Here is a 24,805-nt window from a genome sequence, read left to right on the forward strand (position 1 = left end):
TTTATATCCTGGGTACAAGTCCCTTATCAGATAAATGATTTGCAGAAATTTTCTCCTATTTTGTGGGTTGTCTTTTCACTTTCCTTGTGGCATCCCTTTGTAGCACAAAAGGTTTTCACTTTGATGAAGTCCACTTGTTTTTTTCTTTTGTTGCTTGTGCTTTTGTTGTCATATCCAAGAAACTGCTGCCTGATTGAAAGTCAGGAAGATTTTGTGTAGTGTGAGGTAGGGGCCCAACTTAATTGTTTTGGATGTGGGTATTCAGTTGTCTCAACACCATTTGTTGAAAAACTATTCTTTTTCCATTGAATTGTCCTGGCACCCTCGTCAAAAATCACTTGACCATAAATGAAGGATTTATTTTAAACTCTCAATTCCTGTGCCAGTACAACACCATCTGGTTACTGTAGCTTTGGAGTAAGTCTTGAAGTTGGGAAGCGTGAATCCTCCAACCTTTTTCTAGATTGTTTTGTCACTTCTTGGGTCTCTTGTGTTTCCATATGAATTTTAAGATTGGTTTGTTAACTTCTACAAAAAAGTCAGCTTGGATTTTGGTAAGACTTGTGTTGAATTTTTAGATCAGTTTGGAGATTATTACTGTCTTAGCAGTAATAAGTCTTCTGATCCATGAACATGGGGTATCCTTCCATTTATTTAGATCTTTCATTTCTTTCAACATTTGTATAGTTTTCAGTATACGAATCTTGTACTTTTGTTAAATTTATTCCTAAATGTTTTAGTATTTTTAAAAATTATGTTTTTTCGAAGGTATTATGAATGGAATTGTTTTCTTAACTTCATTTTCAGGTTGTTCCTTGCTAGTGAAAGGAGCCCTGGTGGCGCAGGTGTTAAAGTGCTGTATTGCAAACTGAAACGTTGGCAGTTCAAGCCTACCCAGCCGCTCCATTAGAGAAAGACCAGGACATTTGTTCCTGTGACGATTATAGCCTAGAAAACTATGTATGGGGCAGTTCTACCTTGTCGCATGGGGTTGCTGTGAGTTAGAATCGACTCGACAGCACCCAACAATGGTGTACAGAAATAGAATTGATTTTTGTGTATTGCTCTTCTACCTGGCAACCTTGCTGAACTCATTCATTAGTTCTAATAGCTTTTTATTTTGTTCTGTTGTACATAGGGTCTTTGTGAGTCAGGACCGACTCGATGGCATCTAACAACTTTTTAGTGGATTCCTTAGGATTTTCTGTATACAGGGTCCTGTCACCTGAAAATAGAAATGGTTTTACTTTTTCCTTTCCAATCTGAAAACCTTTTTAAATTTGTGTTTGCCTAACTGCCCTGGCTGGAATTCTCTAGTGCAGTGTTGAATAGAAGTGGCGAGAATTGACATTCTTGTTTTGTTTCTGATCTTAGGGGGAAGGAGTTCAGTCTTTTACTGTTAAGTGTGATGGCAACTGTGGGTTTTATAGATGCCCTTTATCATGTCAGGGAAGTCATGTCATGATTTAACTTTTAGGTTGTCAGTGTGCTCTGTGTGTTTTTGTTTGGATGGCTTCTTGGTGTATGTTGAGGCTTTTTTTACTTAAGCTCTGCTTCTGTTAGGGTTAATAATGTAATTAAACCTGCAGTTTGACACGTAGCCCAATAATTCAGTTCTGTGAAACTAGAAATGAACTTCAGTTCTAAAGATCTAAATTTTTTTGGTCAGTTGAAATCTTAACTCTCCACATAGCCCAGAGGGCTAAATGGCATGAATTGTACTTTTAGACATGGTAGCTTTTATGAAATCGGGGTGTGGGGAGCTTTCTGAAAATCTGAGAATCTGGAGAAAATCAAACTATTTTGAAGATGAAGGCAAACGCTGACTTGCTATTTTCATTCTTGCAGAAAGGAACTGACTTTTTGTAGTCATCATTTGCAGTGTTCGGGTCATCTTCTGACTGGGATGATAAAGCTTTGTGAAGACACCTGATAGGGTGGTTCTGCTGAGCTTTTCTGAAGGCTAGATTGGACTAAATTTTTTGGGGGGAGGGGTGCAGGGAGTTGAGGAAATGAGATTTTAGGTGTTGGGCTGTATGAGCTAATAGCCTTTCGAAGGAGAAATTGTATAAGTACGCACGGCAAATATGTAAACTTTGAAAGTACTTAGAATGCAGGAGCCAGATAAAATTTATTTGGCAAATAAAAATGGCAGAGACCCACACATTCATCTTCTGAAGTTACGGTAATTTTGCATTATCTTAATGCCAGGAAAATATTTCTCTGGGTGACTAGATGGAAACCAAAAACTAAAAGCAGATATAATTGTATGAGAAATGAACATCAGCATTTTTAGGCTTTCTGTATTATCTGTAATAATATAAAAGCTAGTCAAGACTTTTATAATAGCTATGTAAGTCTTAATTTTAGACTTTGGGGGGTTTTGGTATATTCCCCAGGGGATTATTTATTGATTTCTCAAGGGCTTAGTTCTCAGGAGTGTTTAAAACAAACTTCAAGTATCGTGGTAACCTGGAGTTGATGACTAGCACGAGGACGTAGTATCCTCTGATGACTTCTGTCCTGCTGTAGACTCTGACACAGATCGCTTTAAGGTTATGTAAGTGACGAAGATGGCACAGTCTTAACACAGAATTGCACGGCTTCTGTAAGAAGGTAATTTTATGTTTCCAAAGATGAAGACTAAATGCTCACCAGTAGTGCCAGCAGTTTCAGGATTTTTCAAGAATAAAAAGGAAACATTTTTAAACCTGGTGGCTAAATAAAGGAAGAAGAGTTTCACTTCTGATAATCAACTTGCAGGAATGAGGTTTAGCAACATCTGTGAAGTGGCTTTTCCAAGCAGTTGAGGAAGAGGAAAGACAAGCCTGCGAAATAGACTACTCAATTCATGTAAGAAAACCTGGATTATTATCCTAATTTTTCATGATATCTGATGAGTATGGTAACAGAATCAGTACTTTTTTAAGGGGCTTTCTGGCTCTGAAAAGGAGCCCTGGCGGCACAATGGTTAAAAGTGCTCTCCTGCTAACCAAAAGGTTCATGTTTGAACCCACCAGCCGCTCTGAGGGAGAAGGATGTGGCAGTCTGCTCACATAAAGAGTACAGCCTTGTAGCAGTTCTGCTCAGCCCTAAGGGTCGCTCCCATAAACTCAGTGCCGTCGAGTCTATTCTGACTCATAGCAACCCTATAGGACAGAGTAGAACTGCCCCATAGAGTTTCCAGGGAGCACCTGGCGGATTCAAACTGCTGCCTTTTTGGTTAGCAGCCGTAGGTCTTAACCACTATGCCACCAGGGTTTCCAAAGGTTCCGTATGAGTTGGAATTAACTTGACGGCAGTGGGTTTGGTTTGGGTTTTTATAGCATTTTTTGGCCTGGGCCATGAGTTCAGGTGAACTTTTCCTGCTTTTAGAAAGCTGTTGGGATTGGAGTGGCCTGGCTTTGAGCATTCAGCTAGTACATCCTTGCCTGCCCACCCAGCTTACAGACTTGAATACTGGGTCAATTCTATGCTGAAGGGCAGAGTGTGTGTGCTCTTCTATAAAGGACCAGCTAGCGGATACTCTGGGCTTTGTGGGCCTGGTACAGTCTCTGTAGCAAAAAAAAAAAAAAATTTCTGACAGTTCTTTAAAAATGTAAATCATTCTTAGCTCAAGGGCTGTTTTATAAACAAAAGAAATAAAACAGGACATGGATTTGGTCTGCCAGTGCCTGTAGTTTGCCTCACAGTGCTTCTATAACTTCCTGTGCATAGGAATTGGTTGGGGAGCCTTTTAAAATGCAGATTTGGGTCTGTAAGTCTGGGGTGGAGCCTGGTGATCAGCATTTCTAACAGGCTCCCGAGAGGACCATGCTTGGAAGCAGGGCTCTAGAGCAGCGGTTCTCAATCATAGACCCTTGGAGAATTAATAAAAATCTATGAACTCTCCCCAAAGACAAATACTCAAAATTTTGTATATCATTTCAGGGGTTTTGTTTGCCCTCCTCCCCAGTAGTCCTTTCCAATAGCTTTAAAAATTAAAGTACAGGTAAACAGTATGATTAAGTTAAAAACTGCCTGGTATAAGCAATTTACATAGTGTTGGATGGAACATGGTTAAACATGATAACCATTGATCAGAGAAATAGAAGCAAGTAGGTATGACCAAATAAGGTGTTGAGCGTGTGTTTTCTTTTAATCTCCTCCCTGCCACGTGGAGTTGTTTCTCAGTGGGAAGGATGGGAGCACAGGGCTAGTTAGAGTTGAAGGTCTGAGATAACCGTATCCAGATAAGTGGTGTTAGTTGCTGTCGAGTTGGCTTAGAGTCAAGGCCACCCATGTACAACAGAAGGAAGCGTGGCCTTGTCCTGCGCCATCCTCACAATGTTGCGGGTTTGAGACGCCGGTATCCAGATAGCAGTAGAAATCATTATTTTCGTTGAGTTCCTATAAATGCATGTAGAAACAGAGATGTAAGTTCTTAATCTTAAAAGCTTGTATATATGTAGAAGAGCAAAACAGAAATAAGCAGAAATCACTGTGAGTATATTAAAAGCTGAGAAAGTTTGGAGACAAGAGCCATTCAGCATTGACTGGGTAGCTCAGAAGTTAAGAGCCATGAAAAATAAAGGAACTCTGGGAGGTCTCCCCAGCCATTAGATGACAGTGGGCTTGGGCTTGATTTGGGCCTGACCTGATTTTCCCAGGGCTGGCATTTCTTAATTGCCTGTAAGCATAGCTTCTCCCCACTCCCCATGACTCGGTGGTAGTCACAGTACCAGTAAGTGCCAGTGTTTCTATTCCACTGTGATTAAGATTTTGGAAAAATTAGAAGAAACTATGTGGTACCGGGAGTATCTTTCCTAAGCATGCATGAAACCACCATGATTGACAGATTTTGCCTGGGTAGAAATCTAAAGTGACTTTTATGTTGAAGGTAATACAACGATTTTTGAAAATATGAACTGTTCAGCATTACGAACGCTCAGGAAAATACAACATATTGGGAGTACAGGGAAATGGCAGGGACGTAAATTTAGTGGAGATGAAAATTTGTAGGAAAACTCTGCTTCTGTGAATCTACCCTACAGAAGTAATCAACTGTACAAGGGTGTTCACCACATAACATTGTAGTAGGAAAGATTAGAAACGCCTCAATGGCCATGAAAACGAGGAATGGTTAATTTGGTCCTTAGTGTGCTGTAAAACGCTGTGACCTTGAGCAGGTTACCTTTCTGTGCCTCATCTGTAAACTGAGAATAATAGCGCCTTCCCTGGATTTGTGAAGATTAAGCGTAGAATAAGTATTCTCCAAATTTTAGCAAAAAAGAATGAGACAGATCTATGTTTATTACTTTGAAGGCTCTGTGATTTTATTTCAGTGAAATTTAGTGTTACGAAGGTCTAGAAGATACATACTGTTAACAGCTTGATGTATATTTGTTGGATGAGGGCAGTGAGAGATGGGGCTTTTCCCTTTAAAAAGTATATATTGCAATAAAAAGACTGGAGCCTGTCTTGGTGGGCATGTCAGAAACCGTGAGCTCTAACCTGGCTTAGTGCATCAGATGAGGGTGTTCCCTGCTGTCTCTCACATCTCCCTTACAACTGGAAACTCGTCTTCTCGGGCAGCTGTACCACTTGTCAGTTTTATCATAAAACATTCCTTAACGTGAGCTAGTACTTTTGTACTTTAGATTTTTGCTTTGGAACTACACAGAAGTCTAATTCCTCTCCATACGATGGCCTGTTAGGTATCAGAAGGTAGAAAAAATCACTTAGAGCTGGAGGGGAGCTTAGAAACTCTTATTTTAATGATGAGGATACTAAAAACTCTAAGCGTTTGTTACTTGTCCAAGAGCATGTGACGATTCGTGGTAAAACTGGACTCTCAACAGTGTGCTATAGCCTAAAAAAAGTTTTATTTCTAAATTAGTCTGAGTTCTTCCAGTTGTTTTATATTATTGATTTCAAACCCTTTGCCATCTTGATAGCTGCTCTTTGGTCTCCAGTTGAATGTAGTTAGGTGAATGGAACCTGATAGATATTCTAGATGCTTGTCTTCTGTTCTTAGAGCCTCAGGGACTTCTTTGGCAGCTGTAGTTGCCCTCTCAGTTGAAACCCCTGAGTCTTCCTGACGTGGGCTTTTCTCCTCCATTTCTAATCCTCCGTTAGTATAGATGGCTTTTGTTTTCAGTCCAAATACAGATTTTTCTTTCATTTTATTTTGCATTTTTAAAAGCTAAGGCACATCATAAATACCTGTTGCCATCGGGGTAATTCTGACTCATGGCAGCCCTACAGGACTGAGGAGAACTGCCTCATAGGCTTTCCAAGGCTGTGATCATTACGAAAGCAGACTGCCGTATCTTTCTTCCATGGAGCACCTGGTGGGTTTGAACCTCTGACCTTTCAGTTAGCAGCTGGGCACTTAACCACTGCACCGTCAGGGCTCCTTCATCATAGATGATGCTCCCCAAAACCAGATTTGGGGCAAATGCAGTGTGTTACAGTAATTTATAATGTTACTTCCTTGCTCACCCCGTGGCCTGGAATACTTGTCTGCAAATAAGGCTTCTCAAGTAAAGAATTTCATTCATCCTGCTTGACAACAAAAATTATGACTCAAAGTGGGAACATGGTAGAAATATTTGAGTCACAGTTAAATGTTAAAGTAATTTGGGTTAATTCTGTTATGGCTTTTCTAAGGACCCATTTAAGTTAAAAAATAATAGTGGTATTTAGGAGGCAATTTCTGGTCTTATATATAGTTTCCTCTTAGAGAAGATGCTAGTAACTGTTTGGAAACTACCACGATAAATCAGTTTTTTTGTTTTGTTTTGTTTTACATATAACAGACCTATAAAAAGGATTTTCCTGGCTAGCGCTAATTTTAACCATGAGTATTGGTTTTTGATGTAAATATGTAAAGCGTTTCAGGTATCACTGCTTATAAACATTCCTTTCTAGATTTTAAGGTAAAGAAAGCACATATAGTCATGCGCCACATTGGGCAGCGTCTGACCCACATACCTGTCCTAGTCCCATAAGGTTACAGTAGAGTTCAGAAATTCCAGTTGGAGAATGGGACATAACCAGACTTGGTGCAGCAGCTTCCCTCACGCAACACGTGTATCTAGTGGACAGTAGAGGGGATCCAAGGGGATTGCAGGCTGTGTAGCTGTGGATGACCCTGAGGGGTCTGAACTGACCAAGGTAGAGGGGAGGGGAGGCTTTGCTAAGAATATGGTGTTCACACAACATCCAAATCAGAGACCGTCCTATTTCACAGAACGAATCGTGGACGTTAGGCGACACATGATTGTATTCAGAATAGTTCCAAAATGTGACAAATTATTATTTCCTTTAACTGACTCTGCTTGCATTCTTGGTGACCCCTAGAGAGTGTACTTGGAGGATTTTGTTCAGAGTGGAAATTACCTCTTCATTGCAGCAGCAGATTAAACAGCTGTGGACCTGGGGACCCAAGAAATGAATTTGAGAAGTGCCAGATGTTGTACAAATGGAAGGTGGTTTACTACAGAGTTGATTCTTTTATACCTGCCTGGCCCAAAGAGACGGGGATAATTTTTGGAGGAAAAAATGGCAGAGCATTCCCTTGGCAAGAGTTAGGATTTTCCACTAGCACTTGGCCTCAGGGTGTTGACGTGCCCCATCAGGGAAATATTACTAGATGTGATCTTCAGAACAGGACTGCCTGCTTCTCATGCACAGAACCATCTGAAATTCACAGAAGTCTGTGGACAAAGGAAAATTGTTCCATCTTAGTTATTCAGTGGGTCTTTACTTTCATGGCTTTTCCACCTTCTTAGAGAACCTGTTTTTGGTTTTTTTTTTTTTTTTTTTTTTGAGAACCTCCTTTCTAATGGACACGATCCTAAAATGAATCTATTACAAACCAAAAGCATAGAGCAGAGTCACGCACAACAAGTTAAATGAAGTCTTTCATTAATTGAGGTAGGACTCCTTTTGCTTCTTCCTCATGTTAATGTCCTGTTGAAAATGGGAAGATGATACGAGGGCCTTCTCACAGAATACTAGAATATGGCATGTTTCTAAACTCATTTTGGATTCATGCTTTAGTCCCTTTCAAGTAATATCTCAGTTTCTAATGGAAACAGATTTAAACGTGAAACTTTGAGGTATATGTAGTACACCTCACAAGTGTTGTGAAGCTTAGGGTCCTCTTGACCTAGATCTGGCACACCTGGGACAAAGAAACATCAGGTAGTAAAAACTACTCTAAATAAACCCTTCAGGGGATCTATGACCCTAATTATTGTGGGTTTTTTTCTTCTACTAATCTGTTCAGTGCTTCTGGAAAACTTATTAAAATACAGATTTCTGGCCTCCCCTCAAATGCCCTGAAACAGACTTCTAGAAGAATGGTTCCCAAATTAATTTTTCTTTTTAATTCCTATATATTTGCCTCACAATTAGAATGACAGTTGTAAGATGGAAGAAATTTTGAAGAGAGCTTGAAGCCGATTTTTAAAGGGCTTTCCAGGTCACTCAGTCTACTCCAGCATTTGACGTGTTACTGAATTTCTGGCCAAAATCAAATGTGTAGCTTCTGTACGGCAGAGAGATGCTCTTCATATATGTACATGGGCCTTTAGGGGAAGAAATTGGTTTCTTTATAATGTCAGTAAAAATATATTTTTTAGTGCCATGCATGTAAAGTATTGGTCCCACCTTAAACCAGTCACATGGCCCTGTTACCCTGGAAACAGATTTAACCTTGGCATTTATTGCCTTGAAGATAATTTTCTGTCAGTTAAGCCCTCTGAGCTTCCACTGAAGCACAGCGAAATAAATGCCAAGGCATGGCTTTTGCATCATCTTGTAGTTTGCCTTCATTTTGAGTGTTAGATTTGTATGAGTATGAGCTAGGATTTATATATGGAATTGTTTAAGTAGAATAAAGGGTTTCAACTTCCATTATGAAATCAAATGTTACACTCCTCTAGAATTGGCTGGTATGTGCTTAGCTCTTAAAGCGTCAGTGTGATCGTGTTTATGGATTGTTGGGACCTACCTCTGTGCAACACCAGATGGAAGTCTTGTCTTCTGCTCCTGTAGGATAGGGTATCAGTCGCTTCAGACAGTAAAGATACATTTTCAGGTAGTTTTTCCATTTGGGATCATATGTTCATCATTGAATTCATGCCATTTTCATGTTCAGGGGGATGTGGGATCAGATTACTTATGACAAGCCGACATAAAGGTTTTCTTTAATTTGGTTTAAATTTTTCATCTTAATGGGGGTAAGATTTTAACTGTTGAAGGTCGTCAAAGTTTAAAATACTGTTACTTCACCTTTCAGAGGGTGTGAGCGAAATTCTATTAAAATGGAGGGTTCCAGTTGATGCTGTCTGAGTATTGCTGTTCGTTGCGTAAGCATTTCCAGCAGGAATTTCCCCTTAACTTAATGTGTCCCTGCAGTCAGCTGCAAGGATGAGCTTTGCCTCCTGAGATTACGCATCGCCCATCTCTTCTGTGCTGCCTTGTGACCACATTGCTTGCTTAGGCTCCAGGGTTGTTTCAGGAAGAAGAGGTGTAAAAGCAAACCACACTTGCCCTGAATTTAAAAGCTCCAAAGTGCAGGCAAATGGAAACAAAATTTAAGATTTACCAAGTGAAATAAGTCTACTTCCTAGGCAGAATGCCATTTTGCCAGATTGTATGTAAGTGCTGAGAAGGTTATAATGTAAAGTAAGTCTGGAAAATAAAGATTTGACTTAAAATGAAATACCATCTGCAATTCTAGGGAAGACTTATTTGTTATAATTTTTAGCTGTTCCTGCATAAGACTTCCAAAACCCCTTGGTTACCTTTCAGAAAGACAGGGTAAGCTGTTGTTCACTTAATGTCCAATTGCTGTGGTCCAGATGTACACTCAGTCAGCAGAGCTGGGCCATGGACAGTGTGCTGGGCACTGTTCCTAAAGGGCGTGTGAAGCATTGGCTTTATGTGTTACCGGGTCTGCGTGGTTGCATCTTTATACAGATCAGGAAAGGGCTCAGAAGTGGGCCCTTGAAGAGCTATTAAAGGAACTGTTTGGGCCAGAAAAGAGGTTATTGTAGAGCTTTGTTCATTGATTTGATAATTCCAAAGGGACCAAAGGGTACAAGGTATAAAGTTGGCCCCCCTCCCATGCCCCAGCTTCCCAGTGTTAGCAGTTGTGTTACACCTGCCCAGAGCAACTTCCTGATACCAGTGGTAGCCCGGTATACTTCATGTTTTGTACGTTTTTCCCCCAGTTATAATACACGTGCATCTTACATTTCACTTTAGTATGGATACAGTTGCCTCATCTTTCTACTGTTAACCAAAACTTACGCTGTGAACAACCACACTTTGTTGAGCATATCTACAGAATAAATTCTGGAATTTGTAGGTTAAAAAATGGCACATGTGCAATTTTGATAAATACTGTCAAATTGCCCTCCAGAGTTTGTAAAAGTTACCTTCATACTTGGCAGCATACATGGGGTGGCCATGAAGTCTGGGAACAGGGGTGAGTTAGAAATACTCAATCATACTAAATTACAGTACGGGGTGTGGTTAGTGACATATATCCAGCATTTGCAGCAGTCACGGTCACAACTCTCATTCATCACTGCACACACTGATGGGACTTCCTGGTGATTTGTCTCTCTGGTCTCTTAACTGAATAAAACTGCGCAGTGTCTAGACTTTATGGTTATCCTGTTCTGCTAACCTGGTGTATTTTCTCAACTCTTTCAAGTTTGTCGGTTTGATAGGTAAAAAGTGATCATCTCTGTGTAGTTGTTTTGGCATCTCTCTTAACTCACCCCCTTGTATGTATGTAATAAGTCCTAAGAAAAATACTATGTAAGTTACTTAATATTGCTAAACAGAAAAGTAGTCTTCAAAGTGAAAGCCTGGAGGCCTGTCTGGGCATATATAGTTAAACTCTTAAAAAAATAACATGCACTTGGAGGTTTTCCTTATTCTCTTCCTTCCTCTGTAACTCAGAACTTGTATCTACCCACTTAGAGTTTTTATGGCCCTCGGATAAGTTAATTATCTCACTTGTTTTAACAGATTTTTGTATATTTGCACTGTATGTATACTTTTTGTTTTCTTTTAAAAATGTGTTAAATTTGCAGACAGACTCTTCTTTATGTAACATGATTGCCAAAGTTGCTTATTTTACCTGCCTTTTCCCCTCAACTAGTTGGTGACAAAGTTCCAGCTGATATAAGACTAACTTCTATCAAATCTACAACTCTGAGAGTAGACCAGTCGATTCTTACAGGTAAATATTGTGTATTGGAAGGTCATTAGATTCTGGAGCCTCTTCCATATTTCATGCGAATAGGTTGACTCTTGCCTGACTGTCCCTTTTATGGTATCCCATCTTAACCTTCTCTACGGTATTTATTTCTTAGTGCTTGATCAGTTAGGCTTTTTGCCAATATACGGGGCTTGAGGCATGAAGGGGGAAACGCAGCCCGATGATTTAAGAACAAAACAAACTTGGCCGTCATCTCATAAGGCACTAATTTAGTTAGCTTTTAATTTTCTTCAGAAATTAGTTTTTATTTAAAAGTGAAAAATGAAACCATTATTATGTTTTCACTTTTATCAAAAGGTTATAAATCCCTTCAACAGCAGAAATAGTAATCGTAACGTCAAAGCGTTCGTTACCTTCTTATTTTGTGGAAAGTGAATTATTACTTGGCGTCCTTTTTCCAGGCCATTATAGTTTCCAGGACTGTATGTATTTTCTTTGGAGAAATGCTAATCTCACATCTAACGTGCTTCGCAATAATCAAATGTACAATTAACAAAAGTTAGAGCACAAAAAAGTTGGCAGATATTCTACTACCTGGATTGTTTGGAACATTTTCCCATTTTTGTTTAATAAAGGCACAGTCTAGGGTGGAGGGTTCCTATTAACTGGAAGTAAGGTTTTCAGAAGATTAACTTTAATACAATACTAACCTGAATTAAATTGTGAATAAATATGAAATGTAAAGGTTTTTTCAAGATTTTCTATCTGATTACCAGTTTTTAAAAGCAACTAGTATTATAAAGGTAGTGATGTGAGTAACCTGGGCCTCTGTTTCTTATTGTTTCCTTATGAATAGCTTGTCTATTAAAACTCCCATTAGCAGCGAAAAGCTGGAAACTAATGAAGCCATAAAATGTTGGGGAAACGGGCAGGTTGTGTGTATGAAATGCTCATTGTGCCCTTTGGAACTAACTGCCGTCTTAAAACTTCACAGAGGTTCTTGGTTGTCTGCTTTTGTTAAATAATCATACTGTAGTGTTAGGCCAGGTTGAGAATTCGATTCCTTTATGGAGCACTGAGAGTGAAGTTTGCTGCAGTGTAACTTGAGGTAAACAGTTGGAGCGACTCAGATCGACCCTGAGTTTGAAGCCAAACTTAAGATATTTTAAAAGTTCTAAAAGTTAGTCTTTGACACCATGTGATCTTGGCAGTACAACTGCAAATTGCAGTTTAAGTATTGTACACACACACAATAAATGTGTCCAGTATGAAATGATACTGAAAATAAACTAAATTTGAGTAGTGACTCCAGAAAATAAAGGCAGTTGACTGGGATTTTACTTCAAAGTTAAGTTCCTGTATTTTGAAATTGTATTCATTTTAATCCTCACAGTAATTCTTTCCTCTAGAATTAGTTTCTGTCAGTCAAGGCTATGTTACTTCCTTTGAATGAAGTGTGCCTTTTGTCCCTTTCCCGTACCGGGCATGCTGTGGAGAGGGCTGAGCTGGCAGGGAGGAGCTCTCCAGGTCTGGCATGGACAGCACACAGCTAACTGTCCTGTCTCACTACCTGCCTAGGTGAATCTGTCTCTGTCATCAAGCACACGGACCCTGTCCCTGACCCACGGGCTGTCAACCAAGATAAGAAGAACATGCTCTTTTCTGTGAGTAGTTCTTTATTCGGCACTGTTCTCAAGGAGTTTTAGTAGTCACTGCCTACCTTCAATGGTCGGGCTTTTAAAAGTGTTGGTGATTATTCCAAAGGGTAACGCTCTCTCCGTGGTCAGGCCCAGCTGTCAGCAAGCAGCAGTACTGCGTCTTAGCCATCTTTTTCTGTTTGCAAGTTTTTGAGGGGGAAAAAAAATGATCAGGTCAAGTATCTTTTACGTTCTTACCTATAAACATAGTTTTAAAGCTCTAGGGTCGCTATGAATTGACTCGATGGCAACGGGTTTGCTTTGGGTTTGTGTGGAAAAGCTTTAGCTTGTAAAGGATGTTTTCAAAATATGCATATCTGTTGCTTGTATGTAGTTTATGAAAAAAGGTGTGTTCAGAGACAGAAGGCAAAAGTAGCAACACTAATGTTAATTAGTGAGTCTAGGTGGAAACTCATATGGATGAGTTCTCCATTGAACATGTGGAGGTGCGACGCACTCATTCAGTTTCTCTGTTGACTGGAAGAATTTCAAGTAGTGGGCTTTTTGTGGGTTAGTCTGGGAGACTAAGCACCCATAGTAAGTGATATACTGGATGGTTACAGTGAACATAATGAAGCAATGAAGCAGTGCCATTCTAGTGCAAGGAATTAAAATGAGCGAGAACTCTCGCATTTAATTTTGTTGAATTTACTGGTGCTGGAGTGAAGGTCATAAGGTGGCTCCCCCTGGGGCTGGTTCCTCTTACATACAGCTGATCGAAGCAGGGGAGGCAGAGTGGTTGCAGCTAGATGTGGAGGAGAATGCTTAGGGTTGAGAGATGTGTGGAGTTTGAGAAATTGGGGGAAGGCAGAAGCATTAGAAGAAGGCAGAGGCTCCATTGAGAAGTAGAGATTCCGGGTGATTCTGTATAGAGCTTCGCTGGGGTAAGTGGGTGCCTATATGGAATTGGAATCAAGGAAAGACTTACCACCTTGCCTACATGAAATACTGCTCATTAGCAGCGTTGTGTGGCTGGTCGCCTCAACAGTAGCCACAGGAAGTCCCAGTAGAATGTGGTGAGAGAAACTGGGCGCCTTAAGTCAGAGTCCACAAAGCTAGAGTTGACTGGTCAGTCAGGTGTCCATCTTCTGACACATCTCCCTCTGCCTCTGTCCTAGGGCACAAACATTGCTGCTGGAAAGGCCATGGGAGTGGTGGTGGCAACTGGAGTTAACACTGAGATTGGCAAGATCCGGGATGAAATGGTGGCAACGGAGCAAGAGAGAACACCCCTCCAGCAGAAACTGGATGAGTTTGGAGAACAGCTGTCCAAAGTTATCTCCCTCATTTGTATTGCCGTCTGGATCATAAACATTGGGCATTTCAATGATCCCGTTCACGGAGGTTCTTGGATCAGAGGTGCTATCTACTACTTTAAAATTGCGGTGGCCCTGGCTGTCGCAGCCATTCCCGAAGGTCTGCCTGCTGTCATCACCACCTGCCTGGCTCTTGGAACACGCAGAATGGCAAAGAAAAATGCCATTGTTCGAAGCCTTCCCTCGGTGGAAACCCTTGGTTGTACTTCTGTTATCTGCTCAGACAAGACTGGTACACTTACGACAAACCAGATGTCGGTCTGCAGGGTAAGAGAGTCATTTAAGAATCTTTCCTGCCTATTATTATTTATCCATCCTAAGAATCATGCCATCAAAGCCTTTGATCTATACTTTGATACCTTTTTATGCACTTTAAACAAATTCCATTGGGTTTGGTAGCCTGGACCCCAGGATAATTTCCAGTACTTCAGAGGAATTAATAATCTCGTTCTTAAAATCATTTCATGAGATACAGGACCTACATGGCTACCATTTTTGTATTAGGAAATTGACTTATAGGCATTCTGTAAATGGCTGTGGTGGTCCTGTAAAATGTAATGTCCCGTTACCCACTGCCATTGAGTTAATTTCGACTCATAGCCACCCTGTAGGACAGAGTAGAACTGCCCCGTAAGAGTTTCCAAGGAGCACCTGGTGGATTTGAACTGCCGACTTTTCGATTAGCAGCCATAGCTCTTTACTACGCCACCAGCGTTTCCTTAATGTCCCTAGGTTTGACTTAAACAACTTTGTAGCCAGAGTATAACTTTTGAAAAGCTATACATACACTCCTATGAACACGTGTCAAAGATTTTATTTGGTTCGTTAATGAGGAAACCATTATTAATGGTAAAACTGATTATAAGAGCACTTGAGAAACTGCGTGTTTATAGACAAAAGAATATTAGAAGAGGATTACTAGGTTAGAGTACAAAAATGGCTGGTGTCCTACAAGACAGTAAAATTCTAGGTCATCTTTTTTATAGTGCACAAATTCAGGACTTAATATGAGCTCTTAATTAATAATAAATAGCAGAGTCAAACAGTGTTCCATTTCCCTAGAAAACCGAATCACCTCTGTTAAGTAATGTTTCTTTCTGTAGGTCGTTGAGAGAGCATAAGTGATCCTCTTGGCCTCATTTATAGGTTTGGGGTGATTTTTCTTATCACTGGAAGTTATTTTGGTTTTAACATAATTAAGCCTCTGAATCTTTATGTTGCCACTTTTAAATTCTTTGTCTAGTCCAAACCCAGGTTTAGAATTGATGGATGGGTATTTAAAACAAATGGGGTTGTATGGCTCTCAAGCAAGTACGCTTCTGGGCTTGTTCTACATTTCTCTAGTAGCTGAGGGATTTGACTGGTGGTCTACTTAAGTTCTCGCTCCTTGGACCCAAAAAAGGTTCCCTAAATGGGCCAAAAGCTAGTTTGGGAGGGGAGAGCATTTCACGCTTAGTATTTAGTTTTCCCTCAGTACATTGTTTAAACTTAGTCTGAAGGCTGTAATTCCTCAGCTAGTCTTTATTCCAGGAAAGTAAGCAGTGTGTGAAATTGAAATGACCAGATTTTCAAACTATGGAAAAAATTGAGTCCATTTTTATAATAGTGATTCTTTTTAGTCTCCTTTAAATGGTTTGATTTAAAATATTTTCTTTTGTTAAAAAGCTGGCCTGCTCTGAGGCAGGTATTGTGTTCCCCCTCAGCACCAGGAACTGTTCTCATCAGCATTCCACGCGAGGCGGCTTGCAGTGTGTTGCATAACTGCCCTTGACCTGGGGCCACTTTCATCTTGCAGCTCCTGAGTGGTTTCCTTGCTTACAACCTAAAATAAGTGCATTCAGATCTAGTCAGTGTGCATTAGCGTTCTGACGTCTTGGGCTCTATGAAAAGTGAAATTCTTTGGGGTCTGGACCGTAGTGTTGTTAAAGAAATAGCATGGGGCGTAGTAATAATACTAGCTTGATTTGATATTGTTTAGTGCAGTGAGTTTTCACACTTGACTTTGACTCTTAACGGCAATCCTGCTCAAGAGGTTAGAAAATTAAGGCTTTTTGAGGTTAAGTGATGTGTCTGAGGGTCACATAACTTTTAATAAAAGGTAAACTTGGATTTATAGTTAATCCTGGTCTCCTCTCTCCACTTAATTGTGTGACCTTGACCATATCATTTAACTTCTGTTCTTTGTCTCTTCTACAAAACACCAAACATCTTTGTGAAGAGCATTTTTGACGAGCTTCATATTTTAGGTGTTGTATTTGTTAGGAAAAGTACTGTCGGAGTCGGAGATCCTCTGTGTCTGACTTTGGGTGAGTCTTTTCCTCATTTGACACACTCTGTTTGGACTAGAACCTCTATAGGAGTCTTCCCATGTTTTAAATTCCATTGTATTTTTTAAAAAGCATTTAGCTCTGGGTATGCTTTTGAGATGAAGCCTTTGGAATTTAATATTGAAAGTATGTGCTATATATATAACAAATCTTGTAAGGCAAAAGAAGTTATTTTAAAATACTAAAATACAGATTTTTCTTATTGAATGTGAGTCTGAGTGCTCTGAAAAGATATTTTTAAGGCACAGCACGGCTCTTCCTGACTTTCTTAACATTTTAAAAATTTCTCACTGCAGAATGGTTTGATATTATTCTTAATTGCCCAGAGCGATTGTGGCATGAAAATGTACAAATGGGGCATCATTTTTTTTGTAAGAGAAGATGTACTGTTTAGTTTCAATGTGCAATGAAACAAAATCCTATTCCTCCAAACTGGGCTTCTGAAATAAAAAATTTGAAAACCAAAATAACACCTCATCCTTAAGAAAACTGCTCATGTTAACTGTATTCTATAAAATTCGGGCTTCTTTTCTAAGCATGCTTCTGCCCGTATTGTCCTGGGAACATAGTGCTGAGGGCTTATCACGGTCTACATGGAGTTGTAGGGCTGCATAGAAAATGAGCTGTTGCCACAGCAGAAATAAGTGGGAAGGAGCCGGGAAGCAGTTTGTCTAGTTGACTCGGAATGTTTACTCAGCTCTGAAATGTGAGTTTATTCCTCCCAAGATTTTACTCTAAGGCAAGACTACCTGATACCACTTTCTCAGCCAGCATTTGAAATGTGGGGTTGGAAGCATCTAGAGAGCAGTGCTGTCTTTGGAAGTGATGTGCTGGTCCAGAGTCGTCCTAACTCAAGTGTCCTGTAGGTTGTCCTCTGTCTTTAGTGCCACTGCTGCTTATTACTAATTCATCCCATGAGTGATGGTGTTTCTTACGCTTAGACAGACTGCCGGGACAGGGAGGCATCTGAAATAACTAAGGGGCGCAACACTTTCAATGCTCGGCTTAACTTAGTGACTCGTTAGTTAAAACTGTTTTTCTTAAACGAGAATGGCTTGTTGCCTTAAGCTCATGCTCTTTTCCAGTAATATGCTTATTCCTTTTAATTGCTGTTGCACTTTTTTTCTGCAGATGTTCATTCTGGACAGGGTCGAAGGCGATACTTGTTCTCTTAATGAGTTCACCATAACTGGATCAACATATGCACCTATAGGAGAAGTGTGAGTAGCCCGCTTTACTGTTTAAAGAACCTATTGTGGCAGGGTTGGTATTTGTATAGGTTTGCAGTTTATCTAAAAAGTTAGGACAGCTTTCTGAATGTGACTCACATAGTTACCCGTCATCAGAGTAGTACTCCCCTGCGCCTCCCCCCTCCCCCCCCAGACTATGGGTCTATAACGCACATTTTGAAAGAGAAAGCAGTTATAAGCCAGTGACACTTTTCACCTTCATTTAGCTGCCTTGAAGCTCAAATTTTCAAATGGTATTTCTGTTTGTTCTTCACTGATACCAGTGGTGTGGGGAATTTCACAAGAATTTTGAGTCTTGCCCAAAAATTGAGTCCTGGTACCAGAAGTTTTTAGTTATTGTCTGATGTTGACTCTACCATAAAGTTTCTAAGAGCAGTCACTTAAAATCAGTAGCCGTGGCCACACTGCTTTTTAAGGGTCTGTTTTTTCTTTCAACAGGCATAAAGATGATAAGCCAGTAAGATGTCATCAGTATGATGGTCTTGTAGAATTAGCAACAATCTGTGCTCTTTGTAATGACTCTGCTTTGGATTACAATGAGGTAAGAAATTAGGCCTGGTTCTTCCTAGTTCACGGATCCCTGGGAGTGCAGTAGTTAATTAGAGCTTTGCTGTTAACCAAAAGCTCTGGCAGTTTGAATCCACCAGCTGTTCTTTGGAAGCCCTATGGGACAGTTCTGCTCTGTTCTACAGGGTCACTATCAGTCAGAATGGACTCAACTGCAATGGGTTTGCTTTTTTTTTTATTCCTAGTTCAAGGGTGGGGTGGGTGGAATGAAAATTCAGCCTGCCTTCTTCTGCCCTTTTAAAAGTAAGTGTTCCTGATTTTATTTCCCCTTTCCAATCAAGGGCCTATCATCAGGGCCAGCCTGACTTAGCAAAAAAGGGGAGCACCTTCCTGTGTCCTCTGTAACTGGGTGTTGCAGCTGCTTACTGAGAGTTGTAGTGCACATGCCCTCGTGGTCTGTTTCTAGTATAGTTACCCTAAGTGGAGGAAACCAGAGATAGAGAATATTTTCGTGAAAACACAAGGTATTGATTGTGCTTTTTAAGATGGGTAGCATTACATCTTTGAGGATAAGGTGTGGCTTAGAGGGTAGTTTTGATGATAGTGTGATAATAGAAAATTTAACCAATAGAAAAATACTTATTTAAATAGTGAGGGAAATCCTTTGGTTTCAATCTTATAGTCAAGGTGATCCCCATCAAAATAGAATGTAAACTTTCAAATGATAAGCAATGATGAGGAATTTAAAATACCGTGTGAATGCTCTACTTAGTAAATACTGTGATTCATGGCTTCTTGTATTTAACGGACACACACAAAAAAAACAATTATTACAATAAGAAAATGCATACCTGTGCTTCAAGCATATTTTTATGTATCTGGGTCATGTGCTCTATCATGGGCTAAAAAGGCCCATGAACTAATGATGCCTGGAGGACAGGTGGCCTTCTGTGGAAAACTTTTTATTAAAGAGAAATTTACCTGTTCCCTTTCCCACTTTCTCCATCTTCACCCAATACAGGCAAAGGGCGTGTATGAAAAAGTTGGAGAAGCTACAGAGACTGCACTCACGTGTCTGGTAGAGAAGATGAATGTATTCGATACGGAATTGAAGGGTCTTTCTAAAATAGAACGTGCAAACGCCTGCAACTCGGTCAGTTATTAGAATTTGGTGTGTTGTTCCTGTCCATCGATCTCCCTAGTCCATTCACTGTCTTACTATTTAGACAACAGATTAGACCTTATCTCCTCAAACTTGCAATATCTGCTTCCCCACATTCACTCTCAGGTAAAATTGTTTTGCTGTCTATTTACTACCAGGAAATAATGGTTTATCTTAAAACTTTTTCCTCTCTCCAGCCACCTCACTTCTTCCTTTCCCTTGATAGTAAAACTCCTCAAAAGAGCTATTTTTGTGTACTCTCTGATTTCACTCGCTCATTTTTTGAATCCACTCCAGTCCATCTTTTGCCTCTATGAGAACCCTCCTTGTCAAGGTCACCTTATGGTGAAGCCAGTGTTTATGTGCATGCGTCTGCTAGCACATGTAAAGTACGTGGAGCAACAACTGACAGAAATAAAAGGAGACACAGCCACAATCAGAGTTGGCAGTTTTAGCGTGGTAATTTCTATCTTGGCAAAGCAGACGAAAAATCAGTAAAGATATGGAAGGCTTGAACAACACTAAATGTACTCAACCTACTCTGTATAGTTCTGTTACGCTGCTCCCACTGTGCTTTTCAAACGCATAAGGAACATTCACGAAAATAGACCACAATTGCTGGTCTGTTGAAGCAAGACTCAATAAATTGCAAAGGATTGCAGTGGTAGAGACTGTATTTGCTGGCTGCAATGGAATTAAACTAGAAATCGATAACTAAGTGTTTGGAAGCTAAACAAAACATTCTTAAATAGTCCACGTTTAAAATCAATGATGTAAGTATTCACCTCAAACTAGAAAAGTAACAAAGTAGAAAATAACAAAATCATATATCAATTATGCGTAACTTTATACCAATAGATTTGACTACTTAGAAGACGTTTTCTAAAAACTTCCACAAGAATTTTCCAGGCCCAGTTAATTTCATCGATAAAGTCTGCCAGACATTTAAGGAAGAAATACTACCACCTTTACACAGACTTGGTAATAGGAGGAAGAGGAAAAGGAAACCCATCTGATGAGGCCAGCAAGCCCCGATAGCAAAACCTGACATGGAGACTACAAGGAGAGGCAGTTACATACTACCCCGATTCTTCACAGTATAGATGCAGAAGTCCGAAACTAATAGTAGCAAATTAAGTTCAGGTAATACATAAAAAGGTTCACACAGCATCACCAAGCGGGATTCCTATGAATGCAGTCAGTTCAACATTCAGGTCCATCAGTGTGACTGCACTGCAGGAAGCCGGGTGTGATGGGACGGTGGCTGTGCAGGGCGCAGGTCTGCTGAACAGACACTGGCCTGTCCAAGCCAGCATCACCAAGACCAAGGCAAGGGTGGGAGCCTCTAACCACCAGCTGGACCTGAGCCTTCACGATGTGCACAAGGCCCCCATCAAGGACCTAGCTGCCCTCGCAAAGGCCACCAGATTGGATCTTCCTGCAGTGAGCTACTGTATAATGGGATTTCTGTGGCAAAGCCAGATCTGAGTGAAAACAAGCGACAGCAGCCGCTGATGGACTTCCCCCTGGTCTCAGCAGTAGACTGGCCACCCTGCCTGCCTCTTTGCTCAGCTCCAGAGCCTGTGGTGCGTGATGACCTGGGTGAAAAGCAGTGAGCAAACAGGTGAGAGCACACAAAGCTTGTACAGGCTGACCAGGAGCGAGAGGTGGAGGAGCCGTGTAGGGCCAGACTGCAGAAGCAGGAGAAGACAGAGAGAATGTGTTGGAGAAAGGAGGATGATGCCCTCAAAGCAACCAAGCAGGAATAAAAGGAAACAAATCAGGCTCTGGAATCTAAGTCTTGCTCTTGTCTCTGCAAGCCACTACCCTGGAAACATCCCCAGCCTGGGCAGTGCTGAAGCCATTCCTGCTTTTCTGGGTGGCCAGTGGGCTGGTGGCTCGTTAGGTCACAGCCACAAGACCCTCCGGGGGCCCCTGTAGGCCTGCCCAACCTGGAGCACGGACTCGTGGAATTGGGTTCTGGAGATCACACCCTCTTTTTAGTGCCAGACCTGCCTGCCTTCATCAATGGCTGCTAATCGGTACTTGAGACGCCTCTGTGTAGGGCTTCTTTGTTCCTTAGAGTTCCCTGGTAGGGTAGGGACAAAAGGGAGGTGGGCAGTAAACCAGACCAAGTGTTCCTGCATTCCTAAAGGCCGAGGCCTGGTGTAAGGAGAGGTGGAAATAGCCTTTCTGGTTGGTTGTGCAAAGCTGTGCGAGGCTTATTTTTTCTAAATGGTCAGCTGTTGGTACCTTTATGCTTTTGTGTGTCACAAACTCTTTCATCCCTCCCTGGTAGCCAGTAGGATATTGGGGACTAAGATGACACCACAGTCAGAGCAAAGCCAGCCCAGATTGGGCAGGGGGCAGTATGTTCACTTACGTTCTTCCTCAGCCATTGAAGTATTTTGGTGACCACACAAAACCTCAGGATCTGAAAGGGTTTTGAGGTGACCAGGCAGTCCACTCTAGCCCATACGGGTAGGGAAACAGGCCTTCCATGACTTGCCTGTGGTCTCGCAGCTAATGTGAGGCAGAACTGGATTCTCACTCCAGTGCTCTTCCCATCCTTTATATCGTTTTGTCACCTTTATGACATCCTGAGAAAACAAAACTCAGACAGATTGAGTATAGAAGTATAGATTGTGTCACAGCAGACAGATTCATGATTCACAAATAGAAGTCTCATAGCCAGGAGGGTCGTGGCAACTCCTGTGGATTCCTGCCCCATCTTAAGTGGATTCCGTGAAACGGGAACAGTCTAGGCTTCTGCCTTCATTTGAAAGCATCAACCTCAACTAAGAACTGCCACCTCTTTGATCAACAACCAAGGATGGGAATCCTGGCGGGGTCACACCGCCTGTGCCATCTCTTACTAGTGGGTGTGACTAAATACCTCAGAGGCAACCTGAAAACTCAGCTTCTCCAAACTGAGGTTTAGAACTGCTTCATTCTAGACCTGGAACTACACCTCCTACTGGCAGCAAACAAGCAGCCTCCTAGAGCTGACCCACAGTACGCAACCAGTAACTGCACACCAGGGTGGAACTGGCCTTACACTCATCGGCCTGGTGTCCTCTGCCTCATCCCTTTCACAGCAGCTAGAGGAAGCCATCAGAAGTGACGTGTCATGGTGCTGGGTCACTGGGGAAACTCCTGATACAAACTCCTTGCCTCTCCTCAGAGAGAGCCAAGAACCTGACACCGTTCAAAGACGGAGGGCAAGGTCCAGCTTTCAGCCCTAGTGGCCACTGGACAGGATCCCCGCTCGTGACCATCCTGCTGGAAGACGTGACTTTGTTTCTTCTCCCCCTGGGGGCGCTCTGCTGTAGGGTCCACACCTTCCTCAGAATCACCACATACCCCTTTATTCTTCCTCCAGTTAGCTGGTCAGAACACAAGGTCAGGCACAGTGATCACACCCTGATCTTTGCTGCTGGAGGTGGCTTAGGATGGCTGAATCTACGCAGCCAGGGAAACCAGCCTGCAGACGTCAGTTATGCCGCATCCCAGAAAGGATGCTGAGGGTCTTTGGGATTTCTGTGATTAAGTATGAGTCTTAGTGGAAAGAAATGTAATTCACATCAACCAAATGAAGGTAGAAAACCACATATTCATCTGAATACATGAAAGAACAGCTTCTGTTAGAAATTTGATCTTTGTTCATAATAAATTATTTAGCAGACTAGGAACGCAGGAGCATGCCTTCAAGCTGATATATTTACAAAAAACCGCACTACACTGGGGTCCTCCCACACTGCATACCTCCTTGGGCTTCTTTGCCAGGGGGATGGTGAGGCTTCAGGGCCTCTTCTGTCTACTGTTCTCCCAAGTTGGAGCTTACGTATCGTCAGTGTGCTAAAGTCTGATACAGCAGCCACTGTAAAGGAATTAGAAACAGGTCCTCAGGCACACTAGCTAGCCACGTGTAGCTGCTATGTGGATAGTGCAGACGGAATATTTCTGTTGTTGGACATCCCTGCTGCAGCCTGACCACCTCCACCCCTTGGATTGTTTGCACTCCCCTTCCGCCTGTGCGTCACATAACAGCTGGAGCACAGAACTCTGCCTTGTCTTCCCGTTTATACAAGCCAGCTGCCTCTACCGCCTGCCATGACCGCACAGCCTCCCTCCACCATCTGCCATGGCCCCTCTAACTTCCTCCCTGTTTCTTTCCACAAACTCTGCAGCCCCATCTGACCTCCTGGCAGCACCTTGAATGTGAGTGGGTGCTTGGCCTGCGCCACCTTTTCACTGCCTGTCTTAGTAAGGCTCTCCCCAACCCTATTCAACATTGCAGTCTACACGTACACAACGTTCTGTCCCCGTTCTCCATTGCTGATGAGTCATAGCGACCCCATATACATATACCCCATATACAGTACAGTTTCATGAAGGCAAGAACATGTCTGTTGTTCGTTGCTCTGTCCCTAATGCCTGCCATGTAAAATTAGCTCAGTGGAATATTTGTTGAGTGAAATTTTTTTTTTAATTATTATCTAATGATTGCATATTCTCTTTACAATAGGTCATTAAACAGTTGATGAAAAAAGAATTTACCCTAGAGTTTTCACGCGATAGAAAATCAATGTCGGTTTATTGCACACCAAACAAACCAAGCCGAACATCCATGAGCAAGATGTTTGTGAAGGCAAGTACAGCACCCTGAAATCAACCCATTCGCACCAGGACCAGGGTCCCCTTGAGCCAGCTAACAGTACTGTTCATCTGAACCTTTGTTTCCAGGGCGCTCCCGAGGGTGTCATTGAGAGGTGTACCCACATTCGAGTTGGAAGCACGAAGATTCCCATAACTCCGGGGGTCAAGCAGAAGATCATGTCTGTTATTCGGGAGTGGGGCAGTGGCAGCGACACCCTGCGCTGCCTGGCTCTGGCCACTCACGACAACCCAATGAGGAGAGAAGAGATGAACCTTGAGGACTCTGCCAACTTCATCAAGTATGAGGTGAGTGGTTCTTGGTCGCACCCCGCTTGTCATCGTGGCCAAAGGGCTCGCCTTCAGGTAAAAAAAGGTCAAGGTCTGGGGCTTTTACCAAGAAAGAGGCATGGTGATTTGTTCAGCCACGGGCCACATGCGTCAGCCTTAAAGCTTAGGTGGTTGTTGGAAACATACACTAGCTAACGCCTTAACAAAAGGCTGTTACCGTGAAAGTAGAATAATCAAGATGTCGGCTACATGAGCTTGTGAAACCTATTTTGCAAAATTCGTGTAGATTAAGATTTTTTTAATTAGGAATGTTTTTAAAATACACATTAGTTATTGAAGGTTAGAGTAGCCAAGTTGAGAAAATCCTTCTAC

At 41.6% G+C, this 24,805-nt stretch overlaps 1 protein-coding gene and 1 long non-coding RNA gene across 3 annotated transcripts in view; one reads left to right on the top strand and one right to left on the bottom strand.

The window, feature by feature from the left end:
- ATP2A2 (ATPase sarcoplasmic/endoplasmic reticulum Ca2+ transporting 2) overlaps window positions 1-24,805 on the top strand; it is a 52,408-nt gene that overhangs the window by 17,465 nt on the left and 10,138 nt on the right. For both annotated transcript variants that reach the window (XM_064272183.1, XM_064272184.1), the window contains exons 6-13: window positions 11,168-11,248; window positions 12,806-12,891; window positions 14,043-14,507; window positions 17,699-17,787; window positions 18,256-18,358; window positions 19,346-19,477; window positions 24,015-24,137; window positions 24,233-24,451. In XM_064272183.1, coding sequence (XP_064128253.1) covers window positions 11,168-11,248; window positions 12,806-12,891; window positions 14,043-14,507; window positions 17,699-17,787; window positions 18,256-18,358; window positions 19,346-19,477; window positions 24,015-24,137; window positions 24,233-24,451 — 1,298 coding nt within the window. The remainder of the gene's footprint in view (window positions 1-11,167; window positions 11,249-12,805; window positions 12,892-14,042; window positions 14,508-17,698; window positions 17,788-18,255; window positions 18,359-19,345; window positions 19,478-24,014; window positions 24,138-24,232; window positions 24,452-24,805) is intronic.
- Window positions 1,608-14,049, bottom strand: LOC135228219 (uncharacterized). The gene is made up of 3 exons (XR_010318574.1): window positions 13,853-14,049; window positions 9,798-13,060; window positions 1,608-4,389 (listed from the first exon to the last, which is right to left on the bottom strand). It is a non-coding gene; the product is annotated as an uncharacterized LOC135228219 (long non-coding RNA).

This window comes from Loxodonta africana, chromosome 19 (assembly GCF_030014295.1).
Source record: "Loxodonta africana isolate mLoxAfr1 chromosome 19, mLoxAfr1.hap2, whole genome shotgun sequence".
Lineage (NCBI taxonomy): Eukaryota > Metazoa > Chordata > Mammalia > Proboscidea > Elephantidae > Loxodonta > Loxodonta africana.